This window comes from Gymnoscopelus braueri (genome assembly GCF_963280865.1).
Source record: "Gymnoscopelus braueri genome assembly, chromosome: 6".
NCBI lineage: Eukaryota > Metazoa > Chordata > Actinopteri > Myctophiformes > Myctophidae > Gymnoscopelus > Gymnoscopelus braueri.
The window spans coordinates 23581705-23598037 of record NC_137607.1 but is presented as its reverse complement, the minus strand read 5'-3'; the positions used below and the strand labels follow the sequence as shown (position 1 = coordinate 23598037).

Below are 16333 nucleotides of genomic sequence, written 5' to 3'. Positions count from 1 at the left end.
AGCGGAGGTTTAAGGATGTGGTGAGAGACGACATGCAGGTGGCTGGATTCACTGAGGAAGACACAGAACCAGATGGGATTTTTTTTTGTATAGGTTCATTCATGAGATTTTGTTTTGCTTTAATCCCTAAGTTTGACTGTGAGCACAGTTGTAGGGCGTGTTTCTGAAAAGTTTTAATTTAGATGGTTATAAATGGTAACTCCTGTTTGAAAATGTTCAAAAACATACTATGGGAGTGCTATTTGGTGATCTGGTGATTGACCTCAAATGATTATAGGCAAAGATACGCAAAAATGCAAAAACAAATTTTGGCGGCCATCTTGAAAAAAGGCTGCCATCTTTGATTTAAGAGTAGCCTGGTTTCTTAAATCGAAGCGTGATCTCCAAAAATGATTTGTACCAAATTTCCTGCTTGTATCACCATTTGAACAATTCTCCCATAATATTGCTGTTATCTAGGCCACTCCCATTGCAACGCCCCCTTTTAGGCAATTAGCATGAACACACCCACACACCTTCATACTCACATACTTGAGCAACATTTCGGCCTACTAGGACAAAAATTAGGAAGATTTGATCAACCGCTGGTGGCCATTTTGAAAAATGGCTGCCACGCCCACCAGGGTGAGAATTTGTGATGGCCCAATATCCAGTTTTGTTCCCAATATATCAATCAACACCTCTACCAAATTTGGCGCTTTAATCACAAAAGTGAACGATTGTCGTGCTACGCCACCCCACTAAAAAGAAGACTAAACGTGGACGCAACGGTGACGTAGAGCAGGAGAAGAGACTTTTGACCAATCACAGCGAGCTGCTCATCACATCACTTCATTATTTACATAGGGTGCGTTCGGAAATACAGCACTGAGCGCACTGGCCAATACAAACTAATAGGCGAGTGTGCTCCGGTGCGCAATTTCCGAACGCACCCATAGTGGGAAGCAAGTAGGTGATCAGTAGTAGCGTTGCCATGTCCGCTTATTATAAGCGACTTTGGGTTTGTTTTTCTGTAAAGTTGCTTGTAAATATTGTTTAGTTGCGGGTTGCGGTTTTTGGGGCTTGTTTCTAAAGTGCTGTTGTTTATTTGGGCTTGGTAAAAAAAAAAAAAAAAACTGGTTCTCAAATATTTTCATGTCAAGGACCCCTACATTTATGAATGTATTTGTCCCTTAACCCCCATCTGAAAATGTGTTGTGCCTGGGTATCCCATACCAAATTTGTGTTGTTAGAATGTTTCAAAAATATTTCTTTTTTTTTTACTTTTCTCCAAGATTCTTTTGTAGGTTGGTTAATTTCAAATAGCTTATGAATATAGATTTTAATTGCTCATGTGGCTTCTTTTGGGCTTGTTTTCCTAGACCTGGTTGCTTATTTCTCTCGCAAAACCTGGCAACGCTGATCAGTAGCACTGCTGCAGATCTCCTTTCAAGACAGAAGGAGACCTGTCACCTGACGACTCAACATAAATTGTGTGCGGTTTGGAACAGTCGAGTAGTTGACTAAACTGAGGGACCTGCCGCTGCAGGGAGAATCAACAAGTAAGCATTGAGGAGAGGAGAGACATCAACACATTGAATGAACGTTGAATGAAGCCACAGCTACTTAATATCAACCTGTTTGCTACTGTTTGTCAACTACAACAAGTAACGTTTTCTCATGTGACATTAAGCTGTCATCCGTATTTGCAGTTATAGTTACTGTTCATGTTCATGATGAAACCAAGAGGTTGTTTGTTTACTAGGAGTAGCTTGCTGGCTAGCTGTTTTGCGTTCACTAATTGGTCACACACACACAGTCACACACGCACACGCACACACACACACTTGTTGTCATGCTGGCTGTCGTGACTCGTGAGCTACCTATTAGCTTTATGTCTCTGTCACCCTGTGACTGGCTATTTTGTCTACTGGCTATTTTGTCCAAAATGTTAACATAAAATATTAGAAAAATGGTCTTGAGTAAAGAAAGGTATACATGATTAGAACATGCTTAAATGTAGGGTAAGTGTAGCTCCATAAAGAACCTCTCACTCCGCTATACAGCTCCGAGATGAGGTTCTATGTCGTTACCTTCCAGAATCGGGTATACGTCCGCCAAGGCTCCGCTGTTTACCCTTTTGTATACGTCGTATCCCAAAAATAATGGTAGATTCCAAGCCGCACGGATGTTTAAAGTTTGGTTCGGCGCATAACATTTTAGGAACGGAGCGAAACTACACGTTTAAATCGCTTATTCAGTCAGCCTGTGGCCATGTTTCCCATTCAACCCGGAAAACCCCCCTACGTCCGCTGCCAGTACTGCTCCCGGTTTGGCTACAATGGGAAACATGGCCACAGGCTGACTGAATAAGCGATTTAAACGTGTAGTTTCGCTCCGTTCCTAAAATGTTATGCGCCGAACCAAACTTTAAACATCCGTGCGGCTTGGAATCTACCATTAGTTTTGGGATATGACGTATACAAAAGGGTAAACAGCGGAGCCTTGGCGGACGTATACCCGATTCTGGAAGGTAACGACATAGAACCTCATCTCGGAGCTGTATAGCGGAGTGAGAGGTTCTTTATGGAGCTAGGTAAGTGATGTGATGTTTTGGCTAAATCAAAGTTTTTTGTTAAAAGGTTAAAGTACCATTACTATTTTGTGTTTGTTCAGTAACAGAGTCTCCCTGTCTCTCCAGCTCTTTAATAAACAGAAAATACATTTTCAGGGAGGTGACAAAATCTCAGCCAATCAGGAGAGAGTACCCAGTTATCAGCTTAATTTTTATAGTGTTCCCGGACTGAGTTCTCTATCCTGATTGGATAAAATTGGTATCCCGACATGAAAATACATGTTCTGTTTAATAAAGAGGTGAAGAGACATGGAGACTCCTGTTACTGGACAAACACTTTATAGCAATGAGTACTATCAGTATATAGAGATATTTAACACTTATTTTTTAACCAAAGAAAATCACTACTTGCCCTACCTTTTGAACGTTTGACAATTAAGGTCTAATATTTCTACAATCACAAATCCAGTCATTTTGGGGCATAAACAAGAAGTTGAAGGATCAAATTAAGTCTGATAATGATGTACCATGCATGTTCACATCATGTACTTAACATTACTTAAGACCATTTTTTAATATTTTATTTTTTTACATTTTGGACAAAATAGCCAATTTTACCTCAATTTGCTCAGATGCTCACCTATCCTGTATCCTGTTGGTCAAACCAACATCCCTGGGACTCATGATTATTATTTCTTAGGTAAACATTGGTGTGAATCATAAATAACGATTAAAAATAATAGGCATAAAGGTCAGGTCAGGTGTAAAGCAATTCGAAGCGCACTGACTTGTTTATCAAGCGTTACCACCTCCTTATTAGTTTGCAACTTTCCATGATAGTTTCCACTTTCCAGGATGGCGAGTGAGGATGCCAGTGGTTTGAGGTCCAGGAGCAGAGCCCTCCCCAGGATGCCAATCTTCCCTGATTTAAACTCCAACTCCATTGTTGAGGAGAGCCCTGAAGATACTGACCAACCAGACAGCGGAAATGAACACAAAACCAGCAATGGTGAGGCTGACTGAATACTTCTGAATTTATGCATATATATATATATATATATATTTATATTAAAAAAAAATAGTTAGAAATGAAAATGTGTAGAATTTGAACTCGAATCCCACTAAACTGTCCATGAATATTTTTTTAAATGTAGGATTGAGACATAACGGCTCTGTTATCAGTATGTCAGTATGTAAATAAACATTTATTGTGCCAGAGATGGGAAGCATTGGTCAATAAACTGATTGTGAGGTCGTGGTGACACTGAAATAATGTTGCAAAAGATAAAGGATTTTGATCTGTACTTAGTACAGCAATGTAAACCAGACATGAACATTTGAACAAAGTAACACATTTCCGTGTTGGATGCTTTGCATTTGCGTGATCGATTGCAAAATCGAAACGGATGTTCTCATACTCTAGGATTTTGCCAAAATGTAATGTGTTAAATTCTATTTACATTCTTCTTTTGTCCCTGTGTTGACTTACAATATGAATTTATGATTGACTATCTCTGAAAATTCTAAAAAGCTTTGACTCTTATCTTGTTGGTGCTTTATTGGGATAGTGTTGTAGAGTAAAACCAACCATTGAATCATCTGATGATAGGCCGGGAGATGATTAATAAATATGATGGGGTTTAAAAGCATTGTTATGGCTTGGGCGAAGGCGAAGGCCAAGTCATGTAAAACAGGGTTTGTCTTCATGTCCCTTCAACGTAGACAAACACTGCTCATGCTGGTATAGAACCACCCACGTCCCACGGCCATAAATGAACGCAGAGCATTGCAATGTGCCCCATATGCCTGCTGAAGTAAAAGTCAGATTATAAGTTAACTTAAATAAAAGTATTGTGTAAACGTTTTTTTTTTCAATGAACCTTAGCTATACCTGCATTGCTATTATGAAGCACTGTTGTACTTAGAGCTTAAAGCTACCCTCGGTAACTTTCTATCTCTTTCTACCACTGAGCTAATGGAGCGTTATTAGACTTTCTGTCTTGTTTTTCAGAATGTTTTGCCGCAAATGTGATAATCACTTGATATCAAACAAAATGGCCTAAAATGTAAGTTAGGATGGCATTTAGCCTAGTTGCCATTTTACATCATAGAATTCAACCAAGTGAATTGCTTCCACAACCATACCTCATCACCCCGTTGAGGCAAATCATCTCACAAGGATTGCCCAAGTCTTTAGTCATGAGATTTGACAAGGAGTGGCTTATTTACTCATTGCCATCAGACAAACCTCTGACCTAAAAACAAAGCCATCCAGAACTGACATGGAATGACCTGAGATGACCTTAAAGCAAATCAGTATTTACTCCCTTGGTCTGTACTAACAACCAGTTGTCTGTTGTTTCCCATATTAATGATACAATGTTGGGAAACCGCAGCCTGTGTGGAGGAGAACAACTTCTCCTGTTGAGATTTGGCAACATGAGGTCTTTTATAACTAGTTAAATATGACTCAGACTGACGCAATTCAGCTACCCTGAACTTTGCTGTTATGTGACACTTGCTATTGGCTAGCATTTACTATACCACAAGATGAACTATAACTCAGTCATCAGCTTTCTGTAGCCTACTTGATAAGCAAAAATTCTCTGAGCAAGATGCTTAACCCCCAACTGCTCTAGCCTTGCGTAGCCAGACTATAATCGCAGAGGGCAATTTTTGTTTTGCACTGGCAGATTCGTCTGGTCCCAGGCTACAACTGCTCCAAGAGTGCTGCCCCTGTAGCTGCTCACTGCTCCTGATACTTAGAAAAGTGCAGACCAAATTATTATTATTATTATTATGCTGGAAATTAAGGGAATTAGAGGCCCTTTTAGCTCTACAAATCATCCTCAATTTACAGGCTTAGTGTTGATCAAGCAGAATCTCCTTGGAGTGATTTGGTGGCAGGAGGAAAGCGAAGAATACTGTACGGATTTTGATTCGATCTAAGGCAGTGTTTTCTCTTATTATATATTTACAGTTGAAGATAATAATGACTGTCAATGCTTAAACTTCTTTTGTCATTTTGGTTGGTAATGTGTTGTCATTTTTAGGGTGTGGCAAAGGGTTCATTTTGTAATGTCATTTGTTGATATCACTGTTGGCTTACTGCAGGCTTTGTCTTTCTATATAATTTCAGGAAAGATAGAAGTTGAACGTGTAATCAGCAAGAAACTGCAACTTAAGAGGAAAGCAGAGGTCAGTCAATCACATTATGGATTTGGAAAAAGACTCATCTTTATGTCGGAGAGAATTGATCTGCTCCACGAAACTTTCCTCACTCCTGTGCTGTACATTACGAAGAGATGTGAAATTGAGTAAGCCATTATCCATCATATGATGTGATTTGGTAATGTGATGACCATCTTTCAAACAATCAGCCATACGTTAAGACTCTTAACACAGAGCAGGGATGGGCAACTTTGATGATGGAGAGGACCACTATATTTCCACACTCACTCCAGAGGGTCACATTGCATTTACTGTCGGGCACACAACTCTTATCTCCGTATTTTAACTTTTTTTTGTAAATGAATGCCGTACTTCGCCATTCTATGTCAGACAAAAGTAGCCGATCTATAAGCTCTAAACGCGCCGCAGTGCGACGCGTTTTGAGCTTGTCGATCTGCTATTTTTGGACAGATTTTTTTTTGCTGTTTTTGAATTGGAATCCTGAAAAGTAAAATGTTTCTTTTAATTTCAAATGCATTTAGTTATACTTTATGAACTTAAATACAAATACATTGGACATAAAAAAGACAATAGAATTTTAATACTACAGCTGAAATCAATAATATATCAGTATTCCTATATTAACCTGCAGGCTGCATTAAGTGAAGGTGGGCCCCCCCCCCGGGCCGCCAGTTGCCCATGTATGATTAAGAGACTCAAAGATTGATTGACATCTTTATTGATCATGAAAAACGTATATGTGAAAATAACCTCTAGTGTATGGCCCAGCATAAGGATGAATGCAAAAAGCTCACTGCTTGATTCCATTGCGGTCCATCGTGGTCCATCGTATGAGATGTGTATGAATCATGTAGTGAAATAAGTGTATCGGTGTGTAAAGCAGGGAGGACTTTAAGAGCTAATAGACTTTAGGTGGATGTATACAGTAGGTAGACCATTCCTTAGCAATGCAGCAGAATATTATTATTTTTCCCCCATGCATGTTTTGAATTTACATGGCACCAAGTCGGTGGAGCGCTCTCTTGTGGCGTGATTGTGAACAGCACTGACCTTGGTGAAGTAATTACAGACATACTTAAAGGACGACTTCACCGCTTTTCAACCTATCTTCATATAATTGGTCCTCACTAATACTCATGATAAAATGGTACCATTTTTTTCTACTTGGTCTGTGTCTCAGAGGAGGGCTGTGGACAGTCCAGAAACCTGTCTACCAGTGACATCATCGATAGGCATGATTTTTTTTTCCAACAAGATTTCACATTTTTTATTTAGATTTTTATTAACATGAGAACAATGGCTTATTTTATTGCATTGCAACTTTCCAGGAATAGAAAGCCTGCAGTTTCTATTAGCTTGGATTCCCCATTGATGATGTCACTGGTAGACGGGACTCTGAACTGTCCACAGCCCTCCTCTGAGACACAGACCAAGTAGGAAAAAATGGTACCATTTTATCATGAGTATTAGTGAGGACCAATTATATGAAGATAGGTTGAAAAGCGGTGAAGTCGTCCTTTAAGAACTAAGTTGCTGACGATTGTATGCACCTTACTTAATATTATTAGTGATACTCTTTCTTACACACACTTTTTCTTGGACGTTGTGAGACATGGTTTAGGCCATTACTGAAAAGGATCTAAATGAATATCTGATTGAATTATCGGTTCACCAGAAAAGGGCATTTTGGTCATTTTATCCTTCTCTTTTAAACCTCTGATTTGTCCTGCCAAAAATACTGTACTGTAAGGCAATTTTTTCAATAAGTGATATTTATAAGAAACGTTCATAGTTTTGTGTTTTTTTGCGTTTATATAAACATTTGACATAACTACATATAGTCTTTATATGAACCATTTGTCCCTGTCTTATCTGTTCAGTACTTAAAGAGTGACCTGATACGTCAGTTTGACAGCCATGTAAATGAGTTTATGGAAAGTCTGATCGAGGAGTCGGCCAGCCTGGAACCCGCTCCTGTGCCTGTCGTCTTCTCACCCCATCTGTCGGACAAGGAGAGGAGGTATTGATTTTCACCATCTTCCCTGTATGCTGACTCAGACGCTGTTCCTTACACAGTCACACACTGTCTGAACCTAAGCCTGAGTTATACTTAGTTGCGTACGGGTTTCGTACACTGAAAATGGCAGATCTGCAAGCTGTGAGCTTGTACATATTTTTGGTGCCCAACACCAATGCGCAACTAAGTATAATTGAGGCTCCAGCACCCGATTGTTGTCCTATTGGCCACACGCCACCCAACAAGCACCAACATAGGCTAAAACAAATTACGATAAATATTTACTCATATTAATTGACCCCAAGACCTTTTGCACTGCAAAATCAGTAAAAATGTTAAATTAACACTTTAGTCATGCACTCATTCTTTCAAACATCATCTGATTCATTCATACAATCCTGTTCTTAGTTTGTTAAAACATAGACTGCAACTTGTGGTTGTCTCCCTTTAGGCATCTCCGTCTTCCCCATGGCCCGGGCAAGCAGTTTGTCAGCCGCAGGTCCCTCTTAGAGTGAGTTACATTTCTAAGAGATCTTCCGTATGAAGTGTGTGTGTGTACTTACTTTCTCTATTCCCTGTTTGTCCACAGTGAGCTGTTTGAGGTGAACCATATCAGGACCATCTACCACATGTTCATCGCCCTCCTAATCCTGTTCATCCTCAGCACTCTGGTGGTAGACTTCATCGATGAAGGCAGGTAAGGTACAAGACCTGGATGGTACAGTAAAAATTTGGTGGGGTTCTGTAAAAAGTGATGTGCTTGATTTGTGAATGAATTCTGATGGTGAGATGTTCTTCACCCCCTGTCTTGTTGAAAGACAGAGTCAAAGTCACAACAGAAAACAATGAAAAGTGTCCTGCCTTTAAAATGTACACAAAGTCTCTCATCTCTACAAGGTGTTTTGTCTTTGTCTCTCTGCTTCAGGCTAGTACTGGACTTTGACCTACTGGTCTATGCATTCGGACAGTTCCCCCTGGTGGTGTGTACATGGATCTGCATGTTCCTCTCTGTGCTAGTGGTTCCCTACACCCTCTTCCAGCTGTGGGCGCAGAGTCAATCAGAGTCTTGCAGCCACGCCAGGCTTTGGAGCCTGCTGTTGGGCTCACTGTTCTTGCTGTACCATGCTGTAGGCCTGGGGTTCCTGCCTACCTATGTGGTGGTCAGCCATGCCTTGCCACCTGCATCCTGCTTCGCCATTATACTGGAGCAGGTAACTGGTGTCTGACTAGTATGGTGGAGTCTAGTCTGGTCAGAAGAATTACAGCTAGAGTGAAAATCCAGTCTCTGTTGCTAAATATCGTGATCACATGTCACAGATTGTGATAATCCTGATGGTTTAGGCTTCATGATTTTAAGAACATGTTTTATTTTTTCATCTTCTATTACTCTCTGCTATAACCCTAACCCTATAGCAGGCATTCTAAATGAAATAACATTTAAATATTGGCAAATACCGGTATGTAAATATTCTGATTACTTAAACTACTTGTAAATTATGAATTGTGGAAGTTTCTGTTGTAGTAGGAAAGCTGCCTTGGGCTCATAGGCTATTCATAGGCTATTTGCTAGTGGTATTAAGGCACTAGGTACAGTATGTAACTTTTTTATTTATTTATATAAATGTTATTTTGACCAATCTGTAGAGTATATTAATACAATAGAACTTAAACAATTGCGGTGGTTGTATTTGGTTGCCCTGCTCTTCTATTGAGAACTTCTATTCGGTCTGGTTTCACCTCTATTGCCAGGTGGTACTGCCTAGAGCTAAAAATTCAGGCATTCTCTTATACGCTCAGTGGTAAAACATACAGCACTTGCGCGGGTATGTGTGGTTTGAATCTGGCATAGGACATAATTTCTCTAATATGTGTCTATTTTTACCTGAATCCAGGTGCGTCTGATGATGAAGGTCCACTCCTTTGTCAGAGAGAATGTACCCAGAGTCCTTTCCTGGGCAAAAGACAAAACCAGTATGTAACTGGCCTGTTGCAAGACACTATTGGCTTTATTTGGCTAGTTTTCCTGCTCTGTATTCAGTAGAAACTATTGATTCTGACTCTTTCTGTGCTCTATTATTGTTGTGTGTTGCTAGATTGGTGAGCTCTCTTCTCTTCTCTCTCCAGATCCAGGTCCGGTTGTCCCTCAGTTTTCGCAGTACCTCTACTTCCTGTTTGCCCCCACTCTTATCTACAGAGACAAGTACCCCAGGTAAATCATTTGCTTTTTTTTTTATGTCATCATTGATATTGTTGGAGGCACTCCTCACTGTCCCCTGATAGTAATCTAATAATTTCTATCTATCATCTATAAAGTCATTTAGATGTATTCTAATATAAAACTGGTAAGGCCTCTGGATAAGTGCATAGATGAAACTATAAATATAACCCATATGATTTATGAATCTTTATATCTCACTTATTTTGGCAGAAATCCAGAAATCAGGTGGGGCTATGTCGCCACAAAGTTTCTACAGGTAACTATCTCAGTTGTGTAACTCACTAATGTGTTGCTCACTGTGGCATTATATAAAACCAGGCTCTGGTTTCTGGAAAATGATAGTCTCTCTCTTCACATCTGCCTGACACCCCAGGTGCTTGGTTGTCTCTTCTATGCCTACTATGTATTTGTGCGGCTGTGCATACCACAGTTCCGCATCAGTCGGGGACTGTTTGACGTGCGGGCCATGGTTCTTTGTGTCTTCAACTCAATCCTGCCAGGTAGGCCCATCATACCTAATGAATAAACGTTATATAGCTATTAACTGTTTGTACGTTAAAATAGGTTCTGTATTTCTTCAAATCGGTGTAATATATTGTAATGTTGGGAGGAAGGGAGACTGAGAAGTATTGTAGTGTTGTGTGCGTTATCATCACAAATGACTTCTGTCTTTTTGCCTCTCCTCCTGTAGGAGCGTTGGTTCTCTTTCTGGCATTCTTTGCCTTCCTCCACTGTTGGCTCAATGCATTTGCAGAGATGCTTCGCTTTGCCGACCGCATGTTTTACAAGGTACTGTTCTCAAGAGAAATCCTGTAGTGCAGAGTCACTCTCGTCATCTAAAACTTGTCATTAAGTATTGTTATGTTTTGCATTTTGCAAAGGATTGGTGGAACTCCACATCCTTCGCCAATTACTATCGCACTTGGAATGTAGTTGTCCATGACTGGCTGTATTACTATGTGTACCGGGACTTTTTGTGGGTGAGTTTTTGTTTTTTGCCATCTATGCAATGCAAACAAGATTATTACAGTCATGTAAAACTTTCTGCTACTGATACAAATAATCAATGTTAAACAAAGTTGAAGACTCGTCTCTTTTCTCTCTCTCTCTCTCCTCCCTGTTTGTCATTCTAGATATCACAGAAGCGCTTCAGAGCAGCAGCCATGTTTTTTGTCTTTACAGTGTCCGCGGTGGTCCATGAATACATTCTGGCCATCTGCTTTGGCTTCTTTTACCCCGTCCTATTCTGTCTCTTCATGTGCTTTGGAAGTAAGAGGAATGACATCACATCCCACTTGATTGAATTGATACATCAACACCCATTACAAATCCATAAGACTTTGACACATTAGACCATGTCAGATATTGTAGGTTTTCAATACTCCAGTGTACACTGTTCAGTGCTAATGCTGTAAAATGTGTTTACACCTAATGGATCATCTATTTCCTGTCTGTTTTGTGGGTCACAAAAGTATGGCTCAGGTATATTTCCTCTTCTCTTCCTCCTCTTCTCAACAGTGATGTTTAACTTCATCCTTCATGACAAGAGGAAAGGCCCCATATGGAACATAATCATGTGGACGTCTCTCTTCCTCGGTCAGGGGGTCATAATCTGTCTGTACTCTCAGGAGTGGTACGCCCAGCGACATTGCCCCTTGGAGGAGGTAAACGGTGCAACAATATGTTACTAGTTACTAACATAGACTGTAAAAAAGAATTATCGAATCATGTGGATCTCAGGATCTATTATGGGAAGGACAGTAGAGTAAGTCATGGTTTTATAGTCGCTGAGTCGTTTGTGTCTTTTTGTTTCCAATGGTGCAACGTTATTCATTGGTGACTAGTCCACTAGCTACGTAATGTTAGTCATTGGTGACTAGTCCACTAGCTAACGTACTGGTCACTTTAACTAAGGTTACTTTGTTAGCTGTAACAATTAAATGGGTATGAATTAAGTTTACCTTTTGAGCTGTTCCATTATCATTATCAGAGCTAGGTCTTTCTACACTACAAGCCAGCAATAGCAGTAAGATGCTTTTGGGGGACGATCACACTCACAATTTTGGGGTGGCTCACCTGCTGCAAATAGAGTTCTTCTGCTTGGTTGGGAAAGCTGTAGAAGTGTTAATTCATTGGTACTGTGTGAGTGCGTGCATGTGTGTGTACTATGGTATACTTGGGAAAATAAATAACAGACAATGCTGAGCATGACCTCTGGGTTGAACTGTCAAGAACTGAGCCCAGAATAGACCTGCTGAAAACAAACACCTCATTAGGACTGACTGAGCCTTTCTCTCATCCTGATAGACATACATATAGAAAAATATAAAACATCCTGTCAGGTCGGTAAAACTATAAAATAAAACTCAATGTTAGGGCTGAGGGGGACGGTTTAAAATGTAATTATTATTTGAAGAAAGTAAGTATGGAATGTGAATGAATGTGTACATTTCTATACATACAGTATGCACATTTGAATTCACAGTAATTTGTCTTTGATAGTTGACCAATTTAATTGTTGTGACAATTATTATACATTAAACACATGTCTGTGTGTTTGGGACCCTGGGATACACCAGATTTCACTTTAGGGTCCCAAACTGAAAATGTATAACGTTAACATTGGCAGCTACAAAGCTACATGCCACCATTCATTTTCAATGGAAGCCAGACACAAACTGATGGCTGATACTTGTAGCTTTTGCTGCACGCTGCAAAGCTAGAAAATAAAGTTGAGCTGCTCTTAGCTGAGTTCACACTGGCAGCTACAAAAGATACGAAGCGATGCAGCATATCAAGGAAAATATAATGCCTGGCGTTAAAAGAACAGGAAACTGGCTGATGGAAATAATTAGTTTTACTCCATTACATGCGGGAATTCTGTGGGGAGAGAAGGTTAGTGAAAATGGTCTCTTTGCTTTTTCAAAGCTTTGTAGCTGCAGTTGAAGCCAGCTCAACTTGGATCGTAGCTTTCTAGATTTTGTAGTGGCTATATTTTCTCGCTGCCAGTGTGAATGCGGCATTAGACCCCATAGACCTACTTACCAGCTATAGTGAAATACACTAGTATTTGGGTAGTGGCTGGTATTTATAACATTGTATCAAAGCTGGAATAGAGTTGTATTCACTAAAGTGTGATGGTGTTTTTGTTTCAGCCCTCCCTCCTAGAGTTGTTAAAACCTCGGTCCTGGAGCTGTGACCATCGGAGTCCCAGCGACAGACTCTGACAGTGCGCATAGCGGATTAACAAAGACCAATCACCGATCAGAATGAATGTGACCAGGAAGTGGCTAGAGAGGCGACCAGCCTTTCCATAATTGTCTAGACCTTTTTTGTTTGTTTGTTCTTTTCTGTTTTCTTTTATTACACTAATGTACTGGCTTGATTGAATGATTATTTATATGTAATTATGTACTGAAGGTCTTGTAAGAATCCGCCAAAACCAAACCCCCTCTGTTGGCAAATTCACAAAGATGCCTTATTTATTGTAATTTCTGTAAAGGACATTGAAGACCACAATGAAACAAAAATGCAGCTACATTACAATGTTTATTTATTTTTGCTGTGATCATGTCTGTGAAAACGCACTGTGCCAATATGATGAGATGACCGCTGAATGGAAACATTTAAGCCTAAATGCAATAATAATTTATATGAACTAAAATAGCAATTGCTGTTCTGTATTTCTATTGTCTGACAAGGTCTGCTGTTAGTGATGGGGAAGAAATCTGCTAAACAACTACTGTTTGGTTTACTGTAGAATTAAGGATTTCACCAGACCTTGAAGTGAACCTCAGTGGCTACTTAAGCCTGATTTATACTGTGCTGTGTATAAGGTGTTGTGTTGTTCCTAGAAATTCTAGGTGTTGTGCAAAGAGAATAGGCATTATTGTAATTGTATTGGCTTTACTGAAACGGAAAATTAAGGTATATTATTGGAATTACTTAATGTAGCTGGTGGAGAGAAGAACGTGATGTTTCAAATGCGGAGGCCTTCATTGTGAACCATATAAACTTGTTCCCAGTGAACGGTTAACATTTCGGTCAGATTTAGCTATAGTTACAGTAGTATTTTTTCTGAACATACGGTACAACAGCTGAATGTAAAAAAAATTATTCAAATATATATTTTATTCTAGATATTGAGTGTTTGTATGTACAGTCACTAGATACATAGATATATTTTGGATTGGACCAGTATTGTATCTTTTGCTACTTAATTAGTGGAAAAATGTACTGTCACTAATTTAGACATGGATACACAGCATAAATATGTTTTGTAGTTTAAAGCACATTGGGATGGATCTACAAGCCAATGGGAGGTGAACTGCCTACCTGACCAGTTGTAGTTGTGTGAGCAACTATTTGCTTTTGTACAAGATTACAAATTCATTTCACAATCGATATTACCAATTCCCCATGGGAGATTCAATGAAGGTGCTGTATTTATTCTCATCCAGAATGAAATGAACAATGTCAAGTAAAAACCAATGGTCTACTGTGCACTGTCACGTGTAACCACAAGATGGCACTGTATCACAAGGTTTTACTTTCCTTAGATCTCACTTTGCTCATACCATAGGCCTACTTGCTGCTTAAAGCAGCACTATGTAACTTTATCTTCATGAATAAAGTGTAATTTTGTCAAATCTGTATAATGGAGTACAACCTGGGGTGGTTGTGTTTTGTCTCCCTGTTCTTTTATTGAGACATTTAGATTGTGTCAAAGATCATGTCTCACTTAGACACAGGATCTGTCAAAAATGTTGACTTGATGGTCAAGATTCAGTTTATCCCCTGAGCAAGTAGGTAGGCTCTATTAGCTCAATGGTAAAAATGTCAGCACTTGCACAGGAAACCGGGTTCAAATCCGGGGTAGAAGAGGAAAGTTACATAGAGCAGCTTTAACTTGAGAAGTAGTCATTACCAGCAACAATTTTTTTCTTTAAATCTTGTATATACACTGTATATAGATATACAGTGTATAGCCTACAGTGTGAAGTGGGCGGTGTGGTCACAGTGGTCACCTGTAACCTGTAAGTGCTCTTTTAGAGCGGTTTTGAAGAAGAGTAAGCCAGGATTCATACTTTTTTATGACTGTTGGTAGGGCATTCCACATTTTGGTGGCATAGCAGAGTAGAACAAATGTAACCCCTTGTTTGTGCCAAATCTGTGTTGAACGTAATTTGTGGAGCTATCCTCTCTGGTGTTGTGTTTGTGGACGTCTTTGACATTTTTGAAGTAGTTTGACAGGTACATGGCCATGGGTACTGTACTGTACTCTGTCCCCTACCCTGATCCATCCCACCCTAGCAAAATGAGCAGGAGGTGTGAGGCCATCAGGCCAAGCAGAAGTCTGACCAGTTTGTTTTCAGATGTCTGAAGCATTGTTTTTAAGGCCTTTGTGGTGCTATGGTACCATGAGGACGGTGCATGCATAGTCGAAGTGACATTGGATGAGTGCTCCTGCTAGAGTCCTCAATGTATTCCTCCTGACCAGTGAGGAGATCCTGTACGAATATCTTGTTCTTTGGTTGACTTTTTTGATTACTTTAGTTGCCATTTTTTCACTGGAAAGATTTGCCTCTAAAATACAGCCCAGGTATTCTTGTGATAATGTTATTCTTGTGATAACATTGTCACCCACATTGACTGTGAAGCCATTGGCCTTGCAGAGGTTTATTTTGGACCCAAAGGCAATGGATTCAGTTTTACCCAGGTGTAATGCTAGTTTTTATCAGCTAGCCTGTGCAGATTTTACCGAGTTTAGAGCTCAGGGTTTTTTCAACCTGCAATTTGTCCTTGTCCGAGGCCAGGACATCCGCAAACAGTCACAAGCTGATGCCATGTCTTTTACATATAGTAGGAACAGTAAGTATGCTTCCTTGCTGAATGCACAGCTCACTGGGAAGGGCGGGGACAGGGTTCCATTCACCTCCACCACCTCTCACCTCCAGTCCAGATAGGATTGCATCCAGTTCACAGATGTGCTATCAGTATCAAAACCGATTGCTTTTAGCTTATCAATCAATATAGTGATTTATGGTGTCAAATGCCTTTTGGAGGTCCAGCATGACCATGCCTCAGTATTTGCCCGTGGCCACCTCATGTTTGATGTGGTCTTTCAAATAGAGTAGCCAGGCATGTGTTGAAGCCAGATTGGAATTCGCAGTTTTCAACCTGTTCATATAATATGATTCTGAGCATCAATCAAATCAACTTCACACCTATCACTTTTACACAATAACTGTGCAAATGTACCATGCAAATGTAACGGCCGAGTAACGGTCCCATTTGGTTAGATTTTGCACACCTTCATCAGAGTTCATGAACTGTGGGGATGTCACTGTGT

At 39.9% G+C, this 16333-nt stretch overlaps 1 protein-coding gene across 1 annotated transcript; it reads left to right on the top strand.

The window, feature by feature from the left end:
- The first annotated feature begins 1480 nt into the window (after positions 1-1480).
- Positions 1481-13981, top strand: soat1 (sterol O-acyltransferase 1). Its single transcript, XM_080431932.1, has 16 exons — positions 1481-1541; positions 3375-3563; positions 5694-5752; positions 7627-7766; positions 8215-8274; positions 8353-8460; positions 8689-8974; positions 9656-9734; positions 9888-9972; positions 10192-10237; positions 10355-10481; positions 10673-10770; positions 10863-10961; positions 11115-11250; positions 11500-11645; positions 13137-13981. Exons 2-16 carry the CDS (start codon positions 3410-3412, stop codon positions 13206-13208), a joined length of 1695 nt encoding a protein of 564 aa, XP_080288058.1. The 5' UTR covers positions 1481-1541; positions 3375-3409; the 3' UTR covers positions 13209-13981.
- The last annotated feature ends 2352 nt before the right edge of the window (positions 13982-16333 follow it).